This window comes from Trifolium pratense, linkage group LG1, assembly GCF_020283565.1.
Source record: "Trifolium pratense cultivar HEN17-A07 linkage group LG1, ARS_RC_1.1, whole genome shotgun sequence".
Taxonomy (NCBI): domain Eukaryota; kingdom Viridiplantae; phylum Streptophyta; class Magnoliopsida; order Fabales; family Fabaceae; genus Trifolium; species Trifolium pratense.
The window spans coordinates 11,927,912-11,940,201 of NC_060059.1; the positions used below are offsets into that span (position 1 = coordinate 11,927,912).

Consider the following 12,290-nt stretch of genomic DNA (forward strand, 5'->3'; position numbering starts at 1 on the left):
ACCCTCTATTTTTCGGCTGAAAAGATTGACTACACCACATTGGAATTCATTCCTTAGATTTAACTAATCACTGAATATTGAGGAAGAGGCACCAATAACTCAATAAGGTTCCCCCCACACCACCTGGTCCCTCTGATTTAAGAACCACTCAAGCTTTGTTTCCCAAAAATCAGTAAATCACACTTCAAAAAATATTTAGCTTTCAAAAAGGGTCTCTTGTGTAATTAACCTTAAACCAAATTTTCCAAGTGCAATATTGAACACATAAATGTCTCCTCTAGCTTGTTTGAGATGTTTTGTTCTCACAAATCAACTTGTAATTTTACCATATTAAAAATATGTACATTTTCCACAGATTGCCCTTTTTTAATCCCCCAGCTGAATAATTATATGATACTCTCTGTTTCAAATTTATTGTCGTTTTAAATATATAATGAAAACCAAAACATCTGTCATTTTATTGTTTTAATGCAGTATTATGTTTTCTCTCTATTGCAATCAAATAAATACTACTACATAACCCGCATGTTTCGAACACGTCAGACTCAAACTTTAGAAATTGAGTTCTCTACTCTTAACTACACGTAGCACACCCTTTTTTTTTGCGTTGAATTTCACTCTTTACCACAACCAACAACTCAAATACATCAATCGACAGACTAGAAAAACACAAGGAAAATATAATTCAAAGACAGTAAACAAAATTGTTTCCTTTATTTGTTGTCTCGTTACAAATTTGGAGGAACTCTTTCCTCAAGAATGCCGACTAAGAGTCAAAATCATTGGTTATTTGGATTGCCATTTCCCACTCATTCAATGGGTAAGCTTCAAAAATATTAATCCAAGGTAGCTGATGAGGAGCTAAGTAATAATTATTAAAACAAAACACATCATATGATAACTAATCAGTTGGGCCAATCATTTTTTCGGGCACCACAAGACTGTCGAAATCTTCAGAGCTCAGTACTCCAAGCTTCAATGCAGCTTCCTAAACATCATTTCGATTTCAAAATTTCAGAAAATTTGTTGAAACAACAATTAGATATAATTTAATAGGAATACATTCACCCATACAAACATCACTAATGTCAATGGCACTCAAACAAGTATAAGAGTCAAAATGGTACTTATGAGAGGTATATGCTTCTAAGATTAAATTTGTTTTCATAGTGAGATATCAAATTAGGTCAAGTTCCAAAGACAAACAGAAAAATAAAAATAACAAGGTGTCGTCACCTTAAGTGTAGTCCCCTCTTTGTGGGCTGTCTTGGCAACTGCAGCTGCCTTGTCATAACCAATTTTCTGGAACAGATGAATTAAAGTCAGTTTCGCATGTGAAATTTAGTGAGTAACAACAGGATAAGACAGGAGAAAACTTACTGGGTTCAAGGATGTGACCAGCATTAGTGACTGAAAGTTGAAACAACAGCATACATTAGATAAGGGTTAGGAGATTTGATACACCAGTTTTGATTCAAAATTCTAATAAGTTGTCAACTCACCTCATGCAATAGCTTTGAAATTCTATCTCTATTAGCTTGAATACCTCTTACACAATTCTTTTCAAAGGAAGCAGCTGAATCTCCCAGCAGTCTCACCGACTACAGAATCAAAATAGTGAGTAATTTAGTACGTCTTAAAGGTATTCCAAATTGCATAAATTTGGAATACAAACAAAAGCCAACAGATGCCCGTTTATTCCCACACCCCGGATTTATCTTCTTTTTTGGTGCATTACCATATCATATGTAATATTACCATGTCATCACAAAGACATGTAAGCATTCTAAACAAACACAGCATATCTGAATTATCTTTCCTTCCCATTTCCTACTTTGCCAACATAACAAAGAATTTGTTTAAAATTCTAGCCAAGTCCATCTGACTTGCATCAGAAAAATATATGTTGCCAAACTAACAGAAAGGAAGTATAGAATTTAATCTATGCTTCAATGCACAAAGCTTAGCGCTGCATAAACAATTTTTCTTTCTATGCACCAAGCCTAGATCAGTGCAAGAAGTTCGAGCATTACTAAATAGAAAGATTCAGCTACTTTTAGATAATATTATACCAAGAGATATACACTAAGCTTCTTATTAACCTAGAATCAGGTAACATATTTGGACCAAATTAAAAGTTAGCCAGAAGTTACTTGTTTCCGTGACATTAATTTACAATTAGAAATAAAATATCAAGACAAAGAATATGAAACATACTTGCAGGAGACAACTGGCAATCACAGGTTTGAATACATTGAGCTCAAAATGACCATTTGATCCACCCACGGTGATTGCAACATTGTTTCCCATGACCTGAAACACATGGATCGTAACACTTATTCAGTAATAGTCAGAGTCACTGAGAAACTATATAACCAAAACTAAAATCAAAGTTAGAACTCAAAGAATGTATAAAAAAGAGAATAAATAACTGTATTTTTCAATACTCGAGGAACTTCAACATTGATTTCCAGAGTTCAAAGCCCCAACAGAGAGACTATTGCCCCTACATACCTAGCCCTATGCTAAAAAATTTCCCTCCCCCCCCTCTTTTGCTCAACACTTCCCTCCTAATACTAATAGCGAAACACTCTTTCCTCTAACAAACTTCAACCACCTCACTAACATAACTAGCCCCTTCACACCAACTTGTCACCCTGTCCTGTTTCTTTTTCAGTTTTTCTTAGTGTAACTGTAAACTGCCAATATTTTATGTATCACAACCCCCCGTCCTGCACTACATATTTTTCTGCATTATGGACCCTATTAATCACCATAATTCAAAATGTGTGACTTTATTACAAGTAATAATATAAACTGTATGCTTATCAGCACTCCACAAGTCAAAACACCACACACAAGTATTTTAATAAAATGAAGAGTGACTAGATGACTACCTGTGCACAGACCATAGTCAAAGCCTCACATTGGGTAGGGTTAACCTTCCCCTGAAACAGAATAAGATTGTGGCACAGAATCAAATCCCAATTCTAAGGCTAACAAAATAATAAGCTATAGCCAGTAACAATAAAAAAATACTCGTTTTTTGTGACAAATGTATATGTATATATTAGGTAAGAATGAGGATCTTACAGGCATAATACTGCTTCCTGGTTCATTTTCAGGAAGAATGAGTTCACCAAGGCCGCAACGAGGACCACTGCAATAGGACAGAATTAATAAAAACCCATGAAAAAATATTTTCTACACAAACATGCACACACAACCATATAAAAGCAATTTGTCAGTAAGATTTCAAGCATTCTACCTTCCTAATAACCGTATATCATTAGCAACCTTCATTAAAGAAGCCGCAATTGTGTTGAGGGCTCCACTAGTTTCAACAAAGGCATCATGGGCAGCCTGCAAAAGGAGAATATGAGCACAGTGCAAGCCAATGTTTTTCTGCGTGTGATGCTAGATGCCAAGATTCATGAAAAACCAATGTGATGAAAAATAGCATGAGACAAATCAAAGACAAGGAAAATAAAAAGTTTTAGCAACAAACCAAGGCCTCAAACTTATTTTCTGCTGTTACAAACGGCAAATGTGTTTCCTCAGCTACTGCAGTTGCTATCTTAACATCAAACCTGAATATAATCCAGCAAATTATCACTGTTAACCACAAATGTTTTCTTCAGCTTAAACAGATTGGCCTAGCCTAGCACATCTATTTTTATGACAAAATAAACTCATATCATATCCATAGACTAAAGGGTGTTACAAAAAGGAAATAGAAGAAAAGCAAGTGCTTAGCCTTCATGAAACATGCATACCCTTTCTTTGTATTCAATCCAGTCCCTACAGCTGTACCACCCTGGGCGAGCTGCTCAAGTAACAACTACTCAGTCAGAACTCCAGAAACAAACAGGTGAAGAACAAGCATTTAATGTTTATGTTTAAGTGTCAAACCTGATACATGCGTGGCAAAGTGCTAATCACACGATCAATACTATACTTCACCTGTAAATAAAGGGAAAAATTATGAGAAAAACCTCACTACAAATTAGTCATAATTTAAAAAAGCATACCAATGATAAACAAAAGACAATACATCATAAAACAAATGCAAGCAAGCTTACTTGTGTAGTATACCCACTAAACTCTTGTCCGAGAGTCAAAGGTGTAGCATCTTGAGTATGAGTGCGTCCAATCTTGACAATATCTTTGAATTCAATTGACTGGTAAAATGGTTTTTATAAAAACAAAAGCAGAAAGTTAATCAATACTGATATAGCAAAGACAGTGATAAATGGCAAAAAAAAAAGAATTAGAATTACAACGAAAGTGTCTCCAGTTTATAAAATTCGATTTTAGAGGCCAAGAGAAATAAAGATTTCATAAAAGTTAAAAGACCACAAAGATGTTTCCTGTCACAATATATTTGCAATTAAAAATTGCATACATGATAGACCAAAAGGAAAGTTGCGGAAAAAAGAGCAAGCTAAAATAAAACCACAAGTAACAGAATAGAATTTTTTTTATCATGCAATGATTCAACCAAGGGAGACCACTTTTGACAATATCAGTAATGGTCAGAGACGTAAGAACAACAGGTAAGGTGAACATGTTAACTTGCCACGATTTTCACATTTATATCAGAGATTTCTGCATAGAATGAAAGAAGCATGTCAGGTCTACTGAAAACCACTAAAGTTCTTGTCTAACCAGGATTGAGTTTTCTTAGTTTGAAATGGTTTGGTTAATCACGGAACAATTCAACTAACAGCATTTTTCAAACCAGATAGACACTAGATAACCACACAAAAGTTTGCCACATTGTATGTCCCATACATAGAGATTTCTGCGTAGCATGAAAGAAGCATGTCAGGTCTACTGAAAGCCACTAAAGTTCTTGTCTAACCAGGATTGAGTTTTCTTAGTTTGAAATGGTTCGGTTAATCACGGTACAATTCAACTAACAGCATTTTTCAAACGAGATAGACACTAGACAACCACACAAAAGTTTGCCACATTGTATGTTCCATACATAGGATCACAGACAAAGTAAGATGATGTGGGGAGGGGGAGTTAGTATAGTTTTATAAACACATTATAAGTTTATAACTTGTCTTAACGTATGAACCTAGAATTCAAACCTTTGAGTTAAGTGTAGAATGTAACGTTTTCAAGCCGGGGATTAGTCTTGAGTTTATTTCCATTCCAGCAGCAATGTGCATCACCTGGAAAGAGAGAAAAAAAACACATAGTAAAGAAATATGAAACAGTGTAAAAGGAATTGCACATGACAGAAAGCGATTGATTGATAAGAAACTTTTGGAGATGAAATTGCTAAAGATATACAACAGACTTACAGTTGGAAATGTATCATTAGAAGATTGAGATCTATTCACATGGTCATTTGGGTGCACAAACTTCTCACCCCGCTTATGGCCAAGAATCTCTGATGCTCTGTTGGCAATAACCTGAAAAACGTTCAAACACAAACTTTCTTATTTCATAATAGGTCTGCAGTGATTAAATGGATGGAAGGGTTATGTAAGTCAAATTACCCCCTCACAGTCCAAACAAAGCAAATCTAAGAACCTTAAACATGAGGCATAATATTTTTCATAAAGAGGACCTTTGGGTCCAGTACCGAACACAGCCGCACAATAGAACTAATACATTTGGGTGAATAGATTAATTAAACGCTCATTACATAGACACTTATCAATTATCATATACGTGCTTATCTACGAACTATTTTTATAATCAAAGGAAAAAATTTAGCTAAATTGTTTTCATATAAGTTGCATGTTGTTTTCATGGGCAATCATGAAGAGTTTATTAAAATCAGCAAAAACAGCCTATAAACATGATATAGGCCATGTTTGGTTAAGCAACTTATTTAAACGCTAATGCATAAGTGGTTATCTTATACATATTTATGCATAAACGAATTTTATAACAAAAGATAAAACCAAATCAAATAGTTTTCAAATAAGCTATAACTTGTTTTCATAAACTATCCTTGACAGCTTACAGAAATAAGCTGAAAACAACTTATGGACATGTCATTAGCTAGCTGTTTCTATAAGCTCTCCCACACACTTATCCCAATAAATAAGCTCAAACAAACCAACTAAACAGCCCATAAACTATTTTCATAAGCTCTTCCAAACAATTTCAACAGGTGCTTATATCAACAAATCAGCCAAAATCAAAATTTTCATAAACAAATCCAAACGCAGTCTAAATATAAACCTCATTAGCATTCATGTTACTTTGAGTGCCACTTCCAGTTTGCCAAACAACAAGTGGAAAATGATCATTTAGTTTCCCTTCAGCAACTTCTTGCGCCGCCTGCATAATCGCTTTCCCAATAGTCGGATCAAGACCATACTCCATATTAACCTACATTACATTTCAACACCAATTCATCAATCAAATGAAAAAAAAAACACAATTTTCAAAATCAAAAACAAAAAAAATAAAAAGCTAAAACAATTAGTTCATTAATTATACAGTGAATTCAAAATTGAACCTTAGCAGCGCATTTTTTCAAGATACCGAAAGCGCGAACAATTGGTTCAGGCATACGTTCACGGGGGCCACCGATATCGAAATTTTGCAAAGATCTCTGAGTTTGTGCTCCCCATAATCTAACGAAAAATAAATACAATTAGATGAATTAACGAATTTATAAATGAATGAAAATGAGGATTGTGAAAGAAGAATAACGAACTTGTCGGAGGGAACTTGAATGGGTCCGAATGTATCTCTTTCTTCTCGGAATGAAGAGGATGATGAATAGTTGGAAGTGAAACGTAAGGTGAGTAGTGTTGTTGAGGTTGATCTAGTTGATAAACGGCGTGAGAGAACGTATAACGCCATTGATTTGAGTGGTGGATGGCGGTGGAGACGACGGAGAGAAATGGAAGAGTTTGATCAGCGAGAGAGGAATGCGAAAACGATGGGTATATAAGCCAATCAGGTACGTGACGCCGCAGCGGAAAAGAAAATATTTGTTTTTTTAGGGGGTGTATTCAATTAGGATTTCAATGGATTTTAAAAGACTTTTTTATGATGATAAAATCCTGTGGTATTCAATTAGGATTTTAAAAGACTTTAAAAAAGTCTAGTGGTATTCAATCAAGATTCTTTACAACTTACAAAAAGTCTTGTGGTATTCAAAAGTATTATAATTTCGATGGATTGTTTAAAAAATAGGATTTTAATGGATTTTGATGGACTTTTTAGTGAATTTTGAGCTACAAAAAGTCTTTCCTCATATCATGAGATTTTGATAGATTCTCATTTTTTTTATTTCTTTCACTTTTCCTTCATGTTTCCTGATTATCTTTTATAATCGCTTATATTTTCTCCCTACCTCTCTATCATGTTTCCTCTTCATGGTTGTCCTGCTACCATAGATAGTGTCACGATTCATTATAGGATATAGACATTGAAAATATATACAATAACAACATGTTTCAACAATAGCAACAGAACCTTGTTCGTAATTTTAGATCTAAGGACTAATTTTGGCATTGTGCCCATAAAATTAATGTCAAAGACCCAAAAATTGGGATTTTGTTTTTTAACAGCAAAAATATGTATATAACGTATAAGGATTTAGGGGAATAAATTTGGGATAGTTCAAATGATGATATGTGTAAATAGTATATCTCCTTATTCTAGATGTTCACGATAAGGATTTTTTCTTTTTGCATTTTTTGAGCATGCATATTTTTGTTTATTCATTAATTTTTTTTGAGCATGCATATTTTTGTTTATTTATTAATTTTTTTATTATATTAATGATTGTTGATTTTTTTAAGGAAAAATTAATTTTCATTGATTGATTCATTATTATTTTAGAAGGAATTTATATCGAATTTATTGACTCATTTAAATCTTAAAAGTCTATAAAGTACTTCAAAATCTCAAAAGTTTGTGTCATAAAGTCTAACAAATTCTTGTGTTAAGAATCTTGATTGAAAAAGTCATTCAAAAAAGTCTTCTAAAATCTCATAAAATCAATACAATCTCACAAAGTCTTTTAAAATCTTCAAGATTTTTTTTTGCTAAAATTGTCTTGTGAAATCTTAATCCAATACACCCCCCTTAATTGATCGAATGATTTATAATTTTCACCTTAAGGTGAAAAAGTAAAAACTTTTAAAAAAATAATTTTTATCTTAATTTGTCAAAAAAAATAAAATAATTCTTATTTTAACCGCAAATAATAACATCAAAAACATAAAAAATAATCATTCTTGTAACTAACATAAAAATATTCATATAACGGGTGAGAACATGAAAGTGAGACTCTGATTGTGTAAGCCTGTTCTCAATTATGTATCGAGAGAAGGGAAATTTTTATTTTTATTTTTCTCTTTATCTTTTATTTTTCTTCTTTGAACCACTAATAATGGACTTTTTTTTTGTTACAATGTTAATGTAATAGAAAAAAAAAGAATAAAGACAAAAAAGAAATAAAGAACTATTCTCTAATGAAGAGAGTCTCAGATGTGTCACTCCTGAGAAGATCAAGTATGCCTGTCGGAGGGGAACTATGAATTACTAGATCAGCATCCGAGGAAGCTTCTAGCTTTGCTAAAAAGTCAGCGCATTGATTTTTCTACCTTAGAGTGTGGCAAAGAGTAACATTGTTGTAAGAGAGCAGCTCATTTATGTCTTGAATCAATACATCATGGACATGAAACTTAGAAATGAAACCTTTGATAAGATTGATGAAATGTAAGGAGTTGGAGTAGCAAACAAATTATCCAATTGCCATATCCTTGGCAAGAATGAGACCCTGGTAGATTGCATATAATCCAGCTAGCATAAATAGTAGCATGAGTTATTTCTGATAAGACGCCCAAAGCCGGCTCGAACAGGAGAATCAAGACAACTTCCATCAACATTAAGGATGATGCAACAATAGTTGTTATTCCATTTGACGAACCTGTCAATCGGTGCATCAACAGAAGAAGGAGTGAAAGCACGACATGAAATCTTCAACCGTGCTTTGAATGTTGTAGGATATCCTATCTAGGGACCAAGTCTCGTTGTTCAAAATCATCAAATTTTGATGCCTCCACGCCCACCAGATACCCGCTAAGAAGGTAAAGGCTTGGGGACCTAAAGAACCAAGTTTTAACCAATCATGAATATCCATAATTGAGAAGAAACCTGTGTTGCTAAACCCAAGGTGGAGCCAAAGATTTCGAGAGAAATTACAGTCACGAACACAATGGAGAAACGTTCCCATCCTGAAGGCCACATCGAACACAAATAGGTGAGGGATTCATCTTTTTATGGTTAAGCAAAGAGAGAGTAGGCACTGAGTTGTGACATGCCAACCAATAACAAAATTTGATCTTTTAGGAAGCTACAACTAACGGACTTTCAATCTTGAATTAAGCCTCTTAATATTATTTTTTGTTGAACAAAGACAGATTAAGAGATAACACTTGGCCTTTTTTAGATGAACCTTTTAATTTTTTTTTTTTTAAAAATCTACTACCATATAATAATATTTTTAGGCCCCAAAAAATGAAGGCCCGTGAGCTGGCTGCAACTCCTAAAGGTCCGCCCCTGATTTGCGTAAAAGTAAAAACCAATATTCAAGCACAAGAAGTGCCTAAGATAGAAAAATACAAAAAGGTCTAAAAAAGGATACAAAACAATGGTTCAGCCGTTGGTTTTTTTCCTTAATCTCTTAACCTAGTCGTCAGCATTTTTCTTTTCTTCTTGATTAATCAGTGGGCGGTTTAGGGTTAATTTTGACCCAAAATCACTCTTCGAGATCATTTTTCTTTCTCTTTTTAGTTAAACAAGTGTGGTTTTCACTTAATGCGTCATTGTTTGTTTTGATTTTTCTTCTTGGTGCGATGTTTTTTTGATTTTCTATCCGATGCGGTGTTCACATAGTTCAGGTTGAAAGATTAGTTTCGATCTAGTGCAGATCCAATAAATATGTCATCAACATTACATATCAGGAGCACGATTATTTCAGACACTTGAATATAGTCATATTCGTATGCTTATGGAATTTGTCATTTTATGCTTAACTTGAATGTTATGAATTTATTTGCAGATTCATCTCTTTTTAAATTTGTATCGCATCAATATACTCTAACAATTTGAATGAATATCGTTTATTTTTAATAAAAAATACTAATAAACTTATAATTATTTAAAATATATAGAGTACAATAAAATAACTATTAAAATTACAATAGATAGAAATAAGCCACCATATCGATAAAAGACCCTTCTAAGAATTTAAAGATATCAACTACATAATTTAATAAAGTACACATGAAATTTGGCTTTTCCTAATTCTTTATGCAGGATTCCCTCAAAATTAATTAGGCAACAACCAGCACATAGTTTTTGCACATATTGGACATTTATGGTCAGTTTTGATAACCAGCAGGTGCTGCAGACAATTGGTGCATCCCCTTACAACCATTGATGGTAGCTCAACTTTGGCTGTACCACCAAGATCAGAACCTGATATTGAATACAAGTATGCTGGCAATGAAGTTGAAAATTTTGGAGCATATTCTAAGTTGTCAGATTCATTTTCTGGTAATGCTAATTTCAGTGTTAAATCAACATTTGAATAGCGATCCCATACATTCGCTAAAAAAGCAGCCACTCTTCTGTTTCTTTCGACTATTGCTGGTTCAACCTTTGAATGTACAACAAAAAACATACATAGAAAAATATATAATCAAGATCCATTGTATATTTATTGAATTAAAAAATGAGATCGAGAATATATTAGTTGATAATCTGTAACTATGTTAAAAATAATAATTGAAAAAAGATCAAGAAAAATACAGCCTTCAATACCAATTGATCAAATAACTCGAACTCATATTATGATAAAGTTGAAACTAAATGGAATAAAAAATTACCATCAAATTATATTCATCCTCCTGCGCTGGTTGATTAAGATCAAAAGAGAAGTGAATTCTTTTCTCTATAGACATATTTGTGTTTTTTTTTTTGTGATTTAAAGGTTAGCGTCTGCTATACCCTAAACCAGAATGAATGAACTAAAAAGTTTATGTGTTCGCTTGTATATATAGAGAACAATATTTAGGATAAACTTCAACGTGGTCTTTTTCAATTATTAATTTTTTTATTCTGTCAAAAAATTATATTATTTTTTATAAGAAAAATGATAAATATATTTTTTATCAATATTTTCAAATAAATAGAATGACCGTACAATTAATGTACTGAAACAAATAATATAGAAACATGATAAATTTCAATATAAACAAATTTAGTTTTAAAAAATGTGAAGCTAGTATAAGATTTTTTAAAAATATATTAACATGAGAAATATAATAAAGGTAAAATAAAAAATGGTATGAAACAAAAAATATACATTATAATCAAGTTCAAAATTCAAAGTATTTTAACAAATGGAATGTATAATAAAGTTATATTTTATTTCTATTTTTTTGAGATAAAATTTATAGGAAAGTTATTATGATAATAAATTTTATTAATAAAGTTAAAATTCTATAATTATTCTTATATTTTATTGACATCATTGAGATGATTTTATTTTAATTAATTAATCTCCTTTAAAATGTCAAATGAAAAATATTTTAAATTAAGAGATAGAGAGACTATTAACCTCCAAAAAAAAAATGTAATTAATACAGCTTTGAATATAGAAAATACAACTTTGAATAAAAAATTGTAGTCAAAATTTTATAAAAAATGGAATCAATTCAAATGTATATTTATATTATAGAGTAATTAAATATCCACCAATTTAATTCATATAGTATTTTGAATTCTTTATAAAATAATTGAGACTTCCATCCTCTAGTCATATGTATAAGAATTTTTTTTTTTTTAGATTCATTATATAATTGATGTACCTAAATATAAGATTGTCTAGATACATCAATTGTATAATGAATCTAGAAACTAAAATTTTTCTTATATATAGGACCGAAAGGAGTATATTTTAAAAATTGCTAAATTAAACACTCATTAAATACATTAGTTATTTTAAAATAATAATATTTGATTTATTATTTAAAATAATATTTGAAATATATTTGTTTATTAATAGGAGTCAAACTTTTTTTTTTATATGGATAGTATTAGTAGGAGTTAGGGATGGCAGGAAAACTCAAACTCGATAGACCCACCCGAACCCAAACTCAAGTCAATGAGCGAAACTCAAGTTGACTGAGTTTGGGTTCAGGTGGCATCCGAATATATGGATGTGAGTTTTGATAGTATCAAATCCGCACCCATGGACACTCATGTCATCCCTAGTAGGAGTCAAACTTGGTATA

The 12,290-nt window shown here is 32.1% G+C and overlaps 2 protein-coding genes across 3 annotated transcripts; both read right to left on the reverse strand.

Moving 5' to 3' along the window:
* Positions 1-681: 681 nt before the first annotated feature.
* Positions 682-6,987, reverse strand: LOC123883079 (fumarate hydratase 1, mitochondrial). 2 transcript variants are annotated; one of them, XM_045931891.1, is made up of 17 exons: positions 6,689-6,987; positions 6,488-6,605; positions 6,208-6,357; positions 5,316-5,426; positions 5,100-5,183; positions 4,083-4,181; positions 3,913-3,963; positions 3,777-3,826; positions 3,509-3,590; positions 3,269-3,363; positions 3,094-3,160; positions 2,898-2,948; positions 2,218-2,313; positions 1,503-1,601; positions 1,381-1,410; positions 1,237-1,302; positions 682-988 (listed from the first exon to the last, which is right to left on the reverse strand). In XM_045931891.1, exons 1-17 carry the CDS (start codon positions 6,835-6,837, stop codon positions 902-904), a joined length of 1,485 nt encoding a protein of 494 aa, XP_045787847.1. In that variant the 5' UTR covers positions 6,838-6,987; the 3' UTR covers positions 682-901. The 2 variants fall into 2 exon arrangements, with proteins under 2 accessions (XP_045787847.1, XP_045787768.1); XM_045931812.1 differs by having other exon boundaries at positions 5,100-5,426; positions 6,689-6,929.
* A 3,165-nt stretch (positions 6,988-10,152) lies between these two features.
* Positions 10,153-10,998, reverse strand: LOC123883222. The gene is made up of 2 exons (XM_045931996.1): positions 10,881-10,998; positions 10,153-10,651 (listed from the first exon to the last, which is right to left on the reverse strand). Exons 1-2 carry the CDS (start codon positions 10,953-10,955, stop codon positions 10,322-10,324), a joined length of 405 nt encoding a protein of 134 aa, XP_045787952.1. The 5' UTR covers positions 10,956-10,998; the 3' UTR covers positions 10,153-10,321.
* Between the last annotated feature and the right edge of the window lie 1,292 nt (positions 10,999-12,290).

What these genes read in the sequence shown, in the direction of transcription:
- LOC123883222 (XM_045931996.1), bottom strand. Translation starts at nt 10,955, where the DNA reads ATGTCTATAGAGAAAAGAATTCACTTCTCTTTTGATCTTAATCAACCA. An exon ending in AGGATGAATATAATTTGATG is followed by an intron (nt 10,652 to 10,880) that starts GTAATTTTTTAT and finishes GTACATTCAAAG; the next exon opens with GTTGAACCAGCAATAGTCGA.
- LOC123883079 (XM_045931812.1), bottom strand. Translation starts at nt 6,837, where the DNA reads ATGGCGTTATACGTTCTCTCACGCCGTTTATCAACTAGATCAACCTCA. An exon ending in TTAGTGGGTATACTACACAA is followed by an intron (nt 3,964 to 4,082) that starts GTAAGCTTGCTT and finishes CTTTATTTACAG; the next exon opens with GTGAAGTATAGTATTGATCG. An exon ending in CAGGAAGCAGTATTATGCCT is followed by an intron (nt 2,949 to 3,093) that starts GTAAGATCCTCA and finishes ATTCTGTTTCAG; the next exon opens with GGGAAGGTTAACCCTACCCA.